Source organism: Mustela erminea, chromosome 5 (assembly GCF_009829155.1).
Source record: "Mustela erminea isolate mMusErm1 chromosome 5, mMusErm1.Pri, whole genome shotgun sequence".
Taxonomy (NCBI): Eukaryota; Metazoa; Chordata; class Mammalia; order Carnivora; family Mustelidae; genus Mustela; species Mustela erminea.
The window spans coordinates 19,535,306-19,551,798 of record NC_045618.1 but is presented as its reverse complement, the minus strand read 5'-3'; the positions used below and the strand labels follow the sequence as shown (position 1 = coordinate 19,551,798).

At 42.1% G+C, this 16,493-nt stretch overlaps 1 protein-coding gene across 3 annotated transcripts in view; it reads left to right on the top strand.

The window, feature by feature from the left end:
- CERS3 (ceramide synthase 3) overlaps positions 1 to 16,493 on the top strand; it is a 111,355-nt gene that overhangs the window by 63,265 nt on the left and 31,597 nt on the right. For all 3 annotated transcript variants that reach the window (XM_032342202.1, XM_032342201.1, XM_032342203.1), the window contains 2 exons: positions 3,222 to 3,350; positions 6,774 to 6,880. In XM_032342202.1, coding sequence (XP_032198093.1) covers positions 3,222 to 3,350; positions 6,774 to 6,880 — 236 coding nt within the window. The remainder of the gene's footprint in view (positions 1 to 3,221; positions 3,351 to 6,773; positions 6,881 to 16,493) is intronic.

Sequence of the window (16,493 nt, the reverse complement as noted above, 5' to 3'; positions counted from 1 at the left end):
TTCCACTTGGAAGCTTCACTCTTGTTCAGCAAGAAGAGAATTCTCCTTTATGTGGTCTGTTTTGTCCTTTGGGTTTAGACAATTGCTGTTCTGCAGTACAGGTGTTAGTAGTTTTAATTCTGCAGCCACATCCTTTACTTGATTACAAACCATCTTATGTAATTTTTTGATGTGTTCAAAGACTTCAAATACATGTTGTCCTTAATTCATCCAAGATTTTTGGGAGGAAACTTTGGGCATGCTTGGCTTTACTTTAAATGTAGAAAAATTGAGTCACAGGCATGCTAAAAAAATGTATCCTCTGAGTTAACAAAATGAGGCATTTTAGGAAGTGTTTGCTGCTACAGAAAATCCTTTATTAGATTCTCAATGCAATCACAAGATTTTATCATGTATGTTAGAAACTCAGATCAAATAATAAATACTCTTGGCATATACCTCCAAATGCTACACTCTATTTACAAAGTCAGTTTGTGGAAAAATTTGTGTGATAAAGTTAAGTTGAACTCAGTATTAAGGAGATAATCTCAGAACAAGTCAGCTTGGTTAAATGTTTGGGTGTGTGATGGTGTGCCCCATCTATCACCGAAAGGGCTCAATTCACTGTAGTGAAGAGATTTTAAAATAAAGAATGTATGTATAAGAGGGGCACCTGGGTGGCTCAGTGGGTTAAGTCTCTGCCTTCGGCTCGGGTCATGATCCCAGGGTTCTGGGATCAAGCCCCACATCGGGCTCTCTGTTCAGCAGGGAGCCTGCTTCCCCATCTCTCTCTGCCTACTTGTGATCTCCGTCTGTCAAATAAATAAATAAAATCTTAAAAAAAGAAAGAATGTAAGTATAAGAATATAATATGTAAAAGTCTGATAAAAATAATCTCCTTTTCCATAAAACTTAATCATAGCTGTAGATGAACCGCCATTAATTTTAGCCTGGGCAAAGAATACATCAAAATTTAATTGTTTGAGTCATTTTTTTCAAGGAAGAGAATTAAAAATAATCCCCTTTTAAAAGGTCTTCAAAGATATACTAAGGTGGGTCAATGTTATATTGATCCTGTCTTTCTCCCCCATCTGAGTTTACAGTAGTTGGTTTCTCTTTACTAACAAGGGCATTGGGTACCTTTTTAAAAATTAAATATAAATAGATGTCATATAGTTTGTAAATACATATCTTCAGAGACAAAAATTTTTGGAAGGTGGGTAAAGCATGGACTCGAGTCAGAATGCCCAGGTTTGAAACTCTGGGTTCACCATTCACTAACATCTCAGGCTAGCTGATCAGACTCCCTAAACTTGATTTCCTCATCTGTAAAATGGAGCTAAAAATAGTTTCCATCTTCTCTGGTTATTGTGAAAATTAACCCATACAAAGCACTTCCTGGTGTACAGTAAGTGCTCGGGAAGTTAGACCATTATTAGTAGTATCATGTTTACTCTTTTACTTCAGCTACAAGGAAACTGAAATCTTTAAGTTTTTTTCTTAAACATCCTTCTAGAGGTCTCTGCACACTGTACAAGGCAGTCATTGATAGTGTGTAATTCATTGGTTTTGAGTATGTCCACAGTTACAGCCACAGTCATTTTTAGAATATTTTTGTCACCCCCCCCAAAGATATCCTGTCCCTTTTTGCAGTCATTCCCCATTTCTCCTAACTTCTCTTGCTCTAGGCAACCCACTGACCTACTTTCCATCTCTATGGATTTGCCAATACTGTATATTTCATATAAATAAGCTGAATCATAATATATGGGTTTTTTGTGTCTGGTACTTTTAGTTAACATAACGTCTTCAAGGTTCATTCATGTGGAAGCATGTATCAGTCCTCATTCCCTTTAATTGCTAAATAACTGCCCATGGTATAGATAGATTGCATTTTATTTTACCTGTTTACTACTTGATGGCTATTTGGGATGTTTTCTTTGTTGTCTCTTGGGAATAATGGAATATGAACATTCATATACAAGTTTTTGCATGGACATATTTTGCATGGACATTATTTTTATTTCTTCCAGTAGAATTGCTGGCTTATATGATAATTCTCTATTTAACCTTTTGTGCAACTGCCAAAAGTGCTGCACCATTTTACATTCCTCCCAGCACCATACAAGCATTCCAGTCTTTCCACGTCCTTGCCAACACTTGTTAGAGTTCATCATTTTTATTATAGCTATCGTGGTGGGGATGAAGCGGTATCTCAGGGTGGTTTTGATTTACATTTTCCTGATGACTAATGAGGGTTGAGTGCCTTTGTGTACTTGCCCGCCGTTTGTATATGTTGTTTGCAGAAAATGTTTAAGTTTTTATCCTTGACTGTGGTAGCTTCTTTTAGCCCAGGGTTGGTAGTATTGTCCTTTCATTTGTTACGTGTTTCCTATGTGGTAACTCTTACTTTAATGGTTGTAAAATTTTAATATATTGTATATCTGTCTTTTTCCCTTTTTGGAATTAGAGAATAAAGGATAAATGTAAATATACACAGGAATGTGTGTGTATGTATATGGTGTATGTATGCATGCATGTGTGTGTGTGTCTATATATATCCATTGTGGGTCAGTGGAAAGAACAGCAGATGTTAGGACTTCGATGACAACTATTCAACACTGTCCCAAATGTAAGTGACTTCATCAGTGAGGATAACATGTGTTAGTCCCCTCACAAGGATTGTGTTTAAGAATCAAAGTGAAAGCATTTTACAAATGTCAAAACATTCATATGTAAGTTGTTGGTTTTTTGTGAAATCTTGCCATTTGCCACGACATGGTTGGAACTAGAGGGTATTATGCTCAGTGAAATAAGTCAATCAGAGAAGGACAATTATCATATGATCTCTTTGATATGAGGAATTTGAGAGGCAGGGTAGGGGGTTGTGGGGGGAAGGGAGGGAAAAAATGAAACAAGATGGGACTGGGGAGGGAGACAAACCATAAGAGACTCTTAATCTCAGGAAACAAACTGATGGCTGCTTGGGGGTGGGCCAGTAGGGAGAGGGTGGCTGGGTGATGGACTTTGGGGATGGTATGTGCTATGGTGAGTGCTGTGAACTGTGTAAGACTGATGATTCACAGACCTGTACCCCTGAAGCAAATAATACATTATAGGTTAATTTTAAAAGTTGTTTTTTGAAAAATATTATTATTATTATTGTTATTGTTGTTAACACTTCCAGTGATTAGGAAATAACTGCATTGGCTAATAGCTTCTATTTTCCTCTCCTTTTGTAGGATTTTCTAGCTCATGTCATCCACCACCTGGCTGCTCTTAGTTTGATGAGCTTCTCTTGGTGCGCTAATTATATTCGCAGTGGGACCCTCGTGATGATTGTGCATGATGTGGCGGACATTTGGCTGGAGGTAAACGTTTGCCATTAAAAAAGTAATAACAGTACCATGTCTTGGGTTTCTGGAACTCCTCCCTGGGAGAACGGTCTGGGAGTGATTTAACAAGCCTCCCTGTCCTGAAAACACCCAAAGTCTGAGGATGTCTCTGGGTCCTCGGGTGCTTCAAGCTTAGAGAAATGAAAGCTTTTAGTGTTTAGTCTCCAGTCTTCTCCACGGTACTTGAGAGAGGTTAACCCATGGGATTCCACCTGTACAAGTTGCCTGCAGATACTAGCTCAGGAAGTAAGGTGAGATAACTTGAGGAAGGAATGAGCTCTAATCGTTTAAAAGGAAAATGTGGATTTGTGGCTTTATGGATTCTTAATGTTGGATGGTACCATATATTGACTTAAGCCAAAGCCAAATACCCATTGAAGGGTCACACTGGCCAGACAGGGATCCTCCTCCAGTTTTAAAGAATGCGGGCTGATGTTTCTTCAAGTGGCATTTATTTCCTAAGGGAGGAATGTTTCGGAGCAGGGGACATTAAAACAAGAGTCTCCCTCATCCCAAGCAACACACAACAGGAGTAACAAAGCAAATTAGGATTGTTTTCTCTACTTGTCTCTGTTAAGTATTGGTTCCTGTTTGCCCCGAGGCAGTGACCCAGCAGCCCTCTTGCTCACCAGCTCTCCTGCTGTACTTAGGGCCACATTTCCCAGAGCCATAAGTTTGTCCTCTAAATACCTTCACTTATAATGAAGCCGAGGAAAATAATGCTTGCCCATCTCGTGTGCAGGATTGCCTCTTGAAGGGTTAATAGCTGAATGTAAGTTGGTATGGGAGAAATTCAATTTGATAGCATCTTGTTCTTCTAGATCAGGGTTCACCCAACTTTCTGGTGAAGGGCCAGATAGTAAATCAATTCTGTGGGCTCTGTAGAATCTCTTGCCATATCATCTTCTTTTCTGACTGTTTGCTTTTTCTTTTCTCATACCCCTTTAAAAATATGAAACCCATCCTTACGGAGTGACTACCTTTAGCCCATTGGCTGAATGGAAGTTTGCTAAACCCTGTTAGAGATGTAACCAGAAGTCATTTGAAGCCATTTCAAAGCCACTGGCTACTGTTAAAATATTAAATGTGTACAGAATTTTGTTTCTTCTTTGTAATTGACATTAGACACGTAAATCCCATTCCAAAGGCAAAGATTATTCAGGGCAGCAAATGGCTTAGCAGAAGAAGGATTGTGCCAGTTTTCCCATGTGTTGTGATCTCAATGTAGCCATATCTGTTATAATTACCTCTGCCTCTGATTGTATCTCGGTAACCCTGCCTGTAATTAAGACCACACTGGCCATGACTTAAGAACTTGATGCTACTCTGTTGATTTTAAGCACTCTAGCCTTTGGTGTGTATCCACTGTAAAAAAAAAAAAAAAAAAAGCTTCATTGTGTTGTTAAAAAGGAGTTAGATGTGGAGACTGGGAATAAGCTCTGGGTTGTCCCTGCCCACTCTCCCCGACCCCATCCCTGACATGCTATGACTCCCTAGGTGACTGGGGCAAATCACTTAATGCTTTGTTTTCTGTCCTCGGCGGTAATATGAGAAGTCATATCTGCTCCTTAGGGTATATCGTGAGGTTTAGCTCATTACTGTTGGAAAATGTTCTGAGCTTCTTAGGTGAAAAAAAAAAAAAAAAGCAAACAGAAGGAAAATGAAATTTCAAACTCAGAGGGCCCTTCGCAGATAAACTATGAGAACGGCCTCATGTTGTTAATGATCATGAATCATTCCTGATTCACAAACCACGATCTAACCTGAGATTCATGAGCAAGGCCAGCACCTTCCACCATCTGGGAAGAGGCACCATGAAGTGGTGGCACGGGGGCCGATTTCTGATATCCTCCAAGGATGCCTGGTCCACAACTTCCTCGAGTAGTTGGCTTTTGTGGTTGTCTTCTCGGGCAAGTGCTCATTGAACCCAGACATGGAACAACTTTTGGCCCTGTTGAGACCCTCCTAAAGATGGTGACTATTAATCTTTCATATTCCTCAAGACAGTTGGTGTGAGTCATTTTTTAGCCTTCTCTTGGAAAGGAAAAACAGCCTTAACATCTAGAACTCTGACTTAGAAGGAACCTCTGTGTTCTTCATGCCTCCTCCTGATCCTCTTGTTTCCCCCATGTTCAAGTTTGTATGCAGGGCCCAATGCTTGAACAGTATCCTGACTCACGCTTAGCAAAGGACCAGAGTGACTGTCGATCTCCATCATTGCACAGCTGGGAATATTCTGTGTGTGTATTTACCCCAAGGAATGCTACTTTGCCCTCACAAGTGCTCTCCCTTCCTGTGTGCACATCTAGCTAGCCACCCTAGCCCAGTCTCTGACTCTTCAAACAACTCCCACACTCCATTCCAAGCACCCTGAACTTCTGGCCCAGATCCCCATACCCATCTCCCACCCACTTGGCAGACTAGCCTTCCATCGCAGCATTTGAGTCTGTTGCCTTCTGGGCCCCCTGCCTCTCCACAATCTGATCGTATCCTTACCCCATGGTAAATATGGCAGAGTATGGAAAATGTCATGAAAACCCTTCCCGAAGTATAAGTATGCTGCCTCTCTTGGTTTAGAGTGGCTTTGAGCTACCAGACAAGTTTTAGTCCTGAAACCATGCAGACCTGAGCCACGCTTCTGGAGGGATGACCTACACTCAGCAACTCCTATCCACCTCCCACCACCCCCGAGTCCAGATACCTTCCCATGCAGCCTTGGGCTCCACTAGATAATGCCAGAGAGAATTCTCATCCATTAACCTGCTACTACCACATTAAACAATTTCTATAATTCCTTTTATTCAATGCAGACCATATGGACAGTGTAGACTAGCATAAAATAAGTGGGGAAAAATCCAGTGCTTGCAACTTCGTTTCAACTACGACACAGCCCCCAGGGTGGCCCCCCTCACTCTGCCCCTTTTGTCAGCTGCCTTGATTGCAATGTGTGCAGCCCAGCCCAGCCCAGATCTTCACTCATATTTCAACCTTTCTCTAATCCAGCTCTCCAATCAGTTAAGTGGAGAAAATAAATCAGCGCCCCAATGAAATGCATGCTAACATTCACTGGGCTAACTTGTAGGGCTTGTGAAGGACAGGAGTAATATTACAGTCATTTAAACATAACTTTTTTTTTTTTAACATTCTATTATGGAAAATTTCAAACAAACAGCAAAGAGAAGAGCATAATGGACCCAGTGGGCCTTTCCTCCAGTGTTACCAGTGGTCAGTGTGGCCAGCTTTGTTTTGTCCGTTTCCCCATCCATCCCTCTCCCCTACCCCCCACACAGAGACCACTTTGAACCAAATCCTAGACATCGTATCTTTTATAAATATTTAATTTAAGAATTTTATTCTAGCATCACTTTATCTGAATGCAATTGCTTTTTTTGTTTTCAGTCTGCTAAGATGTTTTCTTATGCCGGATGGAAGCAAACCTGTAACACCCTGTTTCTCATCTTCTCTACCATATTTTTCATCAGCCGCCTCATTATCTTTCCCTTCTGGTGAGTAGACAAGGGGCTGGGCTGTACCTTTGGTCACCATGCTGAGGTGGCCTTGGCACATTGTTGAAGTCTCTTTCCTACATTGATGCCCGGTTGTTTGTGCCAAGCTCAGTTGGAGAAAATAAAGGGAGGGGGGCATTTTTATGAATAATTAAAACAACACCTTCCAATGTGGAAAAGGCTTATGATAAAGGGAGGTCAAAAATGTGCAACCCAATGGGTAAACAGCAATTCTTACTCTATGTCTCGTTTCATGAATGTGGATCTTTCTTTGTGTTTAACAGCTTTTCCCTTTATTCATTGAACTGTCATTGGTCCATCACCAGCTCTTCGAAAGAGAGACATGTTCTATGTTAAACAAAATATAATAAATATAGCCACCACTAATTGAATGCCAGACACTGGATGAGGCCCTTTGTATATTTTGGCTCTGGTCTATACAACAAATCATAGAGATAAGGTCTTATCACTCCTACTTCACAGATGAGAAAACCGATACTGATTTCATTTTCCATGATCACTGACTGGTCTTAACAATGGTCTGGATATCCTTTCCATATTAATTGGCTCTTGATCAGCCTTTTGATTTTGTTTAGCCAAGGGCTGGCAGTGAAGAACCGATATTGTGTCTCCTCTGACAGTCATCCCTTTAGCAAGCATAATTTTCCATATGTTGATTGACAGGAAATGAAGAAGTGTGAGGAAGTCTTTGATAGTTTGGAAGAAAGAACTTATAATGACCCATTATTTGGGGTCATATCCTCTCAACAGAAAAGTGGGGTTGGTGTTGCTGACGATCCTGGGTCCCCTGGGACCCAGGGAAATGTAGATTCCAGACCTGATTCCTAGTGAGTGAATGGCACCCTTGACTAGCCTGCAGGGAAGTCTGGCCAGACTTCCCTATGGAAGCCAGCTACGTGCTTAAACCAAGACCAGTGTCTTACTTAGACATTTTCTAGAGAGGAGCAGCATAGTGTGGTAGTTAAGTTCATGGATGCTAGTCAGGCCTAGATTCAAATCCTGGCTCCACACTTATGACCTGTATAATCTTGGACATGTTAGGTCATTTCCCTGGGTCTCAGTTTCCTCATCTGTAAAATGGAAGTAATTGTTGTCACAGGCTTAAATGAAGTAATACATATGAAACAGTTCAGAATTGTGTCCAGAACATAGTAAGGATTGGCAAATGCTAGCTACGTTTATTAAAGTTATTAATAAGTCTCTAAGAATTTGAAATTTAATCTAGAATCAAATATGAGACACAACATTTATAATATTCTCCTTGGTTGATGAATCACATTGCCCTCACTTTTGCTTTGGTTGAGCGCATGTGTTTGTGAACTTGTAATATTGTGTGATAGTGGATACTGATAGTGTTGACTTTCAGGTAATAGTTGAATTATGGCTTTTCAGCGTGACTTTTATGATGCCATAAATCCAGCATTTGCCCACCAATGGTCTCTTCTTATGTTCCAGAAGTACCATGTTTTCTGGTTTATCTGTTACTACATAGTAAACTATCTAAAAATTTGATGGCTTAAGACAGTGTTGAACAAGGGGATTTTTTTTGGTAAAAGGCCATAGAAGAGCTATTTTCAGCTTTAAGGGCTGCATATGGTCGCTGTCACATACTATTCCTTGCTTTGTTTCATTTCATTTACAACCCTTTAAAAATGTACCAAACCCAGCTGAGCTCACAGGCCAGAGAAAAACTGGTCGCAGGCCTGATTTTATCACCAGGCCTTAGTTTGCAGACCTCTCTCTTAAAATAACAACATTTATTGATTATTACTATGGCTCATGGTTTGCGGAGCTGACTGGCTCCAGCGAGGTGGTGGTTTTCACTTAGGGTCTCTGTTGTGGTTACAGTCAGATGTGGCCAGAGTTGGGAATTTTCTGGAAGACTTCCTCACACCACATGGTTAAAGTAACACGTAAAAAGTCAACTGGTTGATGCTGATGGCTGGTTGAGACCTCAGCTGGGCCTGTCAGCTAGAATCCCATCACATGGCCTGATTAGCTCGTAGCATGGCAGCTGGATTTCAAGGGTGAGCAGTCCAGAAGAGAGCTAGGCAGACGCTGTGTGTCCTTTCATAAGCCACCTGCAGAAGTCACATCATGCTACTTCCAACCTCATTTTCTTCACTGGATCCAGGTGACTAAGGCCAGCTCATATTTGAGGGAAGGAAAATTAGACTCCATTTCTCCACGGGAATAATTTCAAAGAATTCATGGGCATATTTTAAAAACATACACCATGGAAGCTTCCAGTCCCAGGGAACGGTCTGAGAAGCTTTGCAGTCTTGCCGCTGTGGTTGGCTTCTGATTCAGCAATGAAGGACGTTAACCTCAGACATTCCCATGATGTCTTAAATCAACAAGCAAGCTTCCTCTTGCCCAGAAAACAACCAAACATCATACGGGGGTTGAGTGATTGTGGAGGTGGTGTGTTACTTTCCCACACACCCTCGACTTTAAAAATCCTAGATTTAAGGAGCCGTTCTCTTGCCAGCATTTCTGGATTTCAAGAAGAATTAGTTGCATGCATTTGGCATTTTCTTGATCTTGATAGTTCACTGAATTCACCAGCCCACTGCAGAGGGCAGCCAACACCACTGTTTGCTGTCTTCAGGGAGTTGGATGGCAAATAAACCAGTATTAACAGACCCAACTGTAAAAAATTTTTTTCCTGGTAAAAATATTTCCACACTGACATTGACGGGTCCTCCTTGTTTGGAAGGCTGAGGAAAGCCTCACCAAGCTATTGGAAGTTTGAGAGATTGATTCTCGATGGTTTTTGAAAGAATCCATTGTGGTGTGTTACCCTGGCTTACATAGCGTTCCCATCCGCTTGAACGTGTTACACAATCATCTTGCGGTGCCAAAGAGGAAAAGTCAGTTCCTTGTTGTTAGCCTTGCTCCAACCATCTGTCTAAAATGTGTAAGCGTAGATTCATTTTTCAAGGATATTTTATTAGTTCAGTTTTGGGGGGGGAATTTACTATGGCCCAAACGATGTGCAGATGATAGACCTATTTCATGGATCCAGACATTTCCGAGGCGCCACGGGAGGCCGGCAGCCCACCACTTGCTCTGTTCCTCACAACGGCTTTCGTTGCACATTTTGTGGTAGACAAAGGGTCCAGTGGGGAGAACACTGACCCATCTGAAATTTATCTGGAAACTGTGGGAGAAAGAAACAGAGCCCGTACATTACACTTCCCTTTCCCTTTCACTTTCCCTTGGTTTTCCCCAGTCTCAAACTGTTTGCTTTCCTCCGATGAGCTTCTTTTGTGTGGGTACAGCTCTGTCTCCTCTTCTCTCCTGCTTTTTTTTTTTTTTTTTACCCCCCAGGAATCTTATTTAGCCAGTTCTCACTCAATCAGTGTCAGCATGTGGTAATTACATGGTTTTTTATAACATGGTTCCTCTCAACATCAGGCAGGAATTCCAATCGGCCTGGGCCAAATTATTTTAATCTGATTGCTTAGTTACCTCATTTGTTTGTATTTTTATTCAAAAGCATTTAAATCTCAGGCTTATAATTTTTAAGGGTATTCTCAAGTGTTGTTTTGTTTTTTTTCTAAGATTTATTAATTTATTTTTGCAAGAGGGGGAGAGAGAGAGAGAGAGAGAGAGTGCATGAGCAGGGGGAGGGGCAGATTGAGAAGCAGATCCCCCCTGAGAAGGGAGCTTGATGTGGGACTTGATCCCAAGACCCCAGGATCACGACCTGAGCCAAAGGCAGACACTTGACCAACTGAGCCACCCAGGTGCCCGCAATTGTTTAAAAATGATGGCTTCTCTGCTTTTGAATTATTGGATGTATCTGTCTATTTGAATATCATACAAATACTGCTGGGGAATCACTAGGCTAGAAAGACCTTCCTAAGTTCAGGTAAACAATTTCTCTGATTCTTGACACTTTCCTCCATAAACCACAAGGGCAGATAACAATTTAGTCCAGGCTAATCCACTGAAGGAAAGGAGCACTCCGTCTCAACGGAAGTTTACGGGGGGAGGTACTGGCTCGCTGGTTCGTTTCTTGAACTCATCACATGTAGAGGTTGTGGGGAATACACTGGATGAATGAGACACAGTTCCTACCTTGCGGGAGGAGTTCATAAGGGCAGCAGAAGAGATCCTTTTACCAACCACCCTACCTATATATTTGAAGATTATTAACATTGACCTGTGTTTTGGATGTTCAAAAAAATTTTCCAAAGGTGAATAATCTTCAGGTAAGGAACTTGCTAATCTGCAAGGGTACATATGCTTGTGGTAACTTTATGGAGTCCCCACCATTGGTTCGCTGGACTTCAGGCTTCAGCTTTCAAGGATCTGGCTCTCAATGGCAGAGGAAAACAGTCCCACGGAAAGCCTCAGGTGAAAAGGAATTCTGTGGGTCGTGTGGCCCTAGAAGTACTTGGAATGGCTATCAGAGAGAGGGCAGTTTCAAGAAAAGATAAGCCAAAGCTAGAAGAGTACAGCAGTACTCTTAGTGGACGCTCAGCCGAGGGAAGACAAGAGTAAGGACCCGGGGGACCTTTCCCATCCTCATAAAGCCTGGAGCCTGGGTTCTGAATAAGTCAAGGGCAGAGCCTGGGTGTCATGGTGCCCTGGTGGGTTTCTAGGCCCTCCTGGGTTGGTGCTGTGCCCGACTCACAGCCACCAGAGGAAAGGAAGGGCTCGTGCAATGTGAGAGTGGCCCTGTTGAAGCTGGGGCCCCTCCCTGGAGCCACTACCACAGATGTGTATCTCTGAACTAGACTTTCCAGTTGCACACCTTGTGTAAGAGACAATGAACTTCACCATCTGGGTTTGTTCAATGTCTCCTTGACAGTGTGCCCTCACGGGAACTCCTTCCCCACACCCACGTGCTCGTTACTTCTGCAGCTCATAGATGTGTAAAGGACAGCTCCAACAATCACCCTTCTTCGTATTGTCATACTTTAGGATAACAGACGTCACCCAGAATTTAGCCAAACTCCTTTATTCACTTATTTATTTAGAAATAATTTCAAATATATAGGATACTTTCAAGTATATTACCAAGAATTTTAATGTATTGTGTTTACCCAGATTTACTAGTTGGCATTGTGCCCTGTTTGCTTTCTCTTTTCTGTTCTCCTTCTCTCGTCCTTCTCATTCTGTCTCAACACACACACACACACACACACAAACACACGCACGCGCACACGCGCACGAGCATATATGTATCTACATGTGTTTTCTGAATCATTTGCAAGTTGCAAGCATCATGTCCTCTTAGTCTTAAATTCTTCACTGCGTCTTTCCTAAGAACAAGGAGATCCTTTTACGAATCATAGTATTGTCCATTGATCCAATATGTTTTTACCCCCTCCTACTGGATCTGGCCCAGGATCATATTTTGCCTTCAGTTCTCATTCACCTGGAACAGTTGCTTTCTCCTTCAGGTCATCACTGTTGTGAAAGCATGTAGACACCCCTACTTATATTCCAGGTGGGGAGTTAAGATATTTCCAGGATCACACAGCAACTTAGGAAGGACTAGAAACAGGGTATTTGAAACACAGAACAGATACATTCAAATTCAATTAGTAAATCGGACGACTTAAAGCAGACATAATTTGCCTTCCCTAAGTATTTATTAAATTTCCTTCACTACACAGTCACTTTGAAATGTAAGGCATCCCTGACATATAAGGTAGGCAATTACTCACCAGTAGAACCAGTCTTTGTTATCCTGAGATGGCTGAATGCGCACCCCTATAATTAGCGAGAGAAAAGGACCTTCACCTTCCAGTTTTCATTAGGAAAACACAACTTTTGGTGGCTGCCTTATCTAGCCCAGCAAATCCAACTACTGTTTAAACCAACCACGGGGTTTCCAAACCACGGAAACTCCAGTAATTGCTAGAGGGAAGGTGGGAAAGCAAACCAAAGAGGGAAAAGTCTGATGTTCACAATCCAGGGTCACGGGCGTAGTGCAACCTTTCGGACAGATTAAAGGCCAGTGGACAGAGCAGAGTGGTTTCAGGAATCCAGGAGCACGGAGTTTCTGAGCATCCTCTGTGGAAAGAGAAATTCCACATGGCCAGGAAGGGAAACATGTGTTTGTGTGTTCATGCGTGTGCTTACACATGTGACACACGTGTCTGGGACAAAATTGAGTAAGACAGAGGGGTTGGTTTTTCTCTCCTTCCCACTCTTCTTTTAGCAAAAGAAGAGAAGAGTTGAGATTGAGACTGGACCATCCTTTACTGAGGACATAGACTGATAGAAAAAGGTCCTGACCGAGTAACCACAGCCCCCAGACCCACTGACCCTGGGGCCACAGCGGCCACCCCCTTCAGAGCTCCTCTCCATTTGGTCCCCTCTGTCCTCCTACACAGAATGTTCCAGCCAGCACAGCGTCCCCACTCCCTCTCCGGAGTGGCCTCCCCTTCCTTTCCCGAAGCAGAAACTCAAGCCCGTTCAGCTGCCCAGTCGCCTGGGTGTTGCTCTCCCTGTAGTGGGAATGCCAACTCTCCACAGTAGGAAGGGGTGGGTGGAAAAGGCGTTGTCAGAGCAGGAGTCATGGCTAAAACTACCATTTTCCCAGTGCTTCCTGGATGTGAAGCTCTTCCCAGTTAACAAATCATTAAGCCCACACAACAGTTTGATGAGGGGAGTGGTGGTGTTTTCATTTCACAGAAGAAACGGATGCCCAGAGAGCTTATGTCACTTGCTGCCGACCGCAAGGGAGCCGGGATCCTCAGCTAGCCAGCCCCAGAGCCCATGCCTTTCCTCTCCCCTTGGGGCAGTAGCTGGCTCTCTCTGGAGGCATCTGTATTTTAATGGTGGTCTCTTCCATTTCTAGGACGCTACAGTGTGCAAAGCTGGCTGTGTGTTTCCCTGGAGCCTCCCAGTCATGGGGCAGGGCGACTTCCACCTTGTCCAAGGTCCAGGAGGCTTACTGACTTGGGTGTAGGTTATGAGGCAAGAAAAGTGGCCTCAGCCCCAGAAGGCTGCTCTGATGAGTCTGGGCCGGGTGTATCGCTCCCCTTTCTAAAACTAGCAAATCTTCCCAGTGCCATATCTTGCAAAGCCAACAGGGGACACCTCCATTCACCTCCGCACCTGCATCTTACACCACCCCTCCCCGCCACTCCTCTCCCTTCAGCTGCACTGGTCTCATCTTAGCCCTTGACTTTTCTACAATGCCTCCCACCTGAGGGCCTCATACATGTGGTCCCTTCCAACCAGGACCCTCTTTTCTGTGTCTTCCCTTGAACTTGAAGTAAAGAGAACTCTCAGGTCAACTATACCCCACCCTCTGTTTTGTTTTGTTTTGTTTTGTTTTATTTTGTTTTTTCTTTGTTTGGATCACAATGAGTAATTACATAGTTAAGACATTATTCACATTCTCTGGTAGAATATATAAAGGAGATGCTTTTGAATCATTTCCTTTGTTATTTTTTTAAAAAGATTTTATTTATTTATTTGACAGACAGAGATCACTAGTAGGCAGAGAGGCAGGCAGAGAGAGAGAGAGGGGTAAGCAGGCTCCCTACTGAGCAAAGAGCCCAATGTGGGACTCCATCCCAGGACCCTGAGATCATGACCTGAGCTGAAGGCAGGGGCTTAATCCACTCAGTCACCTGGGTGTCCCTCCTTTGTTATTTTTGACATCGACAAATCTAATGGGGATCCAGTAAGGAGGAAGGCCCAGGAACAGGGGAAGGGAGGATACAGAGAAGAGGATGTCATGGCCACTGCCTTCGGAAAGCGTGCCAGCAAGGGAAGAGTGATCTTGTACGAGCAACTGTGACCGCAGGGCAGGTTGAATCAGGCCACATTCTCTCAAGGACTTGGTAGTGGGGGAGCCTAGAGGAATTGGTACACATCGAGAGGTGATCAGAAGAGCACGGAGAGCTTTGTTGTAGAGGCGCCCATGCTTTGGTGGGTGAAGACAATCTCAGCTGAAACGGGGAAGGGCATTGTAGGCTGAGAGCGTACAGAGTAAGGCACAGCAATTGCTTACAGATCCAGCAAACGAGAATGGCAAAGAGGCTTTACGATGCACATTATTTCCTGAAATCCCTGTGAATGCAGGCACTGGAATGTGGCCTTACCGCTTCAGGGATTTGGGTCAGTTTTATTCATTGCCCTAGTCCTGTCTCCTATAAAGTGCCAGGTAGCACTTTGGTAGGTGCTCAGGGAACACTTGTTGAATGGATTGAATGGATACTCGTTGCTTCCATTTTACAGTTGAGAAAATGCATGGAGAATTGGATCAAGGCTACACAGAACCAGGATTTTAAGTGAAAGAGCCAGTATATTAAGAAAATGTGGAGAAATATATTTTGTGGTGATAGAGATAAGAAGGGCCCTTTAAAGCATACCATCGAGGCAAACAAGAAAGGCAAAAAAAAAAAAATGATAAATTTGGTTACAAGAATATTTTAGAAGTTAGTTTCCCACAAAAATCATTAACAAGGTTGAAAGAATTAGACCATGTGGTGATATTTAATAGGATTTAAAAATAATGTTGTTGCCCTTGATATGTAGAAAGCACTAATGAATCAATGGAAAAAGTAAGCACCCTGATAGAAAAATGGGCAAATACCATGAAGAAGCAGTTCACAAAAGTATAAATCAAAATTACCAAAGAAAACACAAGTATATATACACATATATTCACTTCACAATAAATAAAAATGTAAATATAAACAGCATGATGCTCTTTTAGATAGAGGCTGACAAAGTACAATGTTAGTCAAGATCGAAGGAAGCAGGTAATCTCATACACTAGTGTAAGACAGTAAATTGTTGTGGTCTTGCTGGAAAGCAGTCTAGCAATGTATTCTAAAATGTAAAATGAGTATACTTTTTGATTAAGGATTTTAGCTATTTTAAGAAAATAATCAAATAGTTCTATCAAAATGTCTTTACAAGTAATTCTTACAATATTCTCTATAACACTATGAAAATTTGGAAAACAATATCTACCCAAAAAGGGATTAGTTAAATAAATAATGATATCTGTAAGTATATTTCTGTGCAGGGGTAGTAGGGGTTGGCAAACTCCAGCTCACCGGCCAAATCCAGCCCTCTGTTTTTGTTAATAAAGTTTTATTGCCACATGGCCACACCCATTAATTGGTATAATTCTGTAACTGCTCTCACATTGTGGTGACAGAGTATTTACAACAGAAACCAAATGACCTAGAGGCCTAAAATATTTACTATCTGCCCCTTTACAAAACTGTTTACTGATCCCTGATATGTTGGTATATCCATTAACCTGGAAAGCTCTATGTATCATATTTTTGAGTCATAAAAGCAGGGTACAAAATTACATGCCTAGCGTGTTTCTGTGGTATAAAATCGTGTGGTAATGGAAAAAAGGCCAAAAGGAAAAGGAACTTAAAAACTTAAAGAACGTATTTTTAGGAGAGATACAGATCTCTTTATGTATTATAATTCATACGACACCAAAAAGAGTCAGTTTTACCATATGTTCATGTAAAAAGTACAATATGTATGGGAAAAACTGGAAGATAATACACAAAAGTTCCAATATAATTTGTTTAGACTGATGGTATTATGGGCAACTCTATTTGTTTTTCTTCTTTTTCCTATTTTT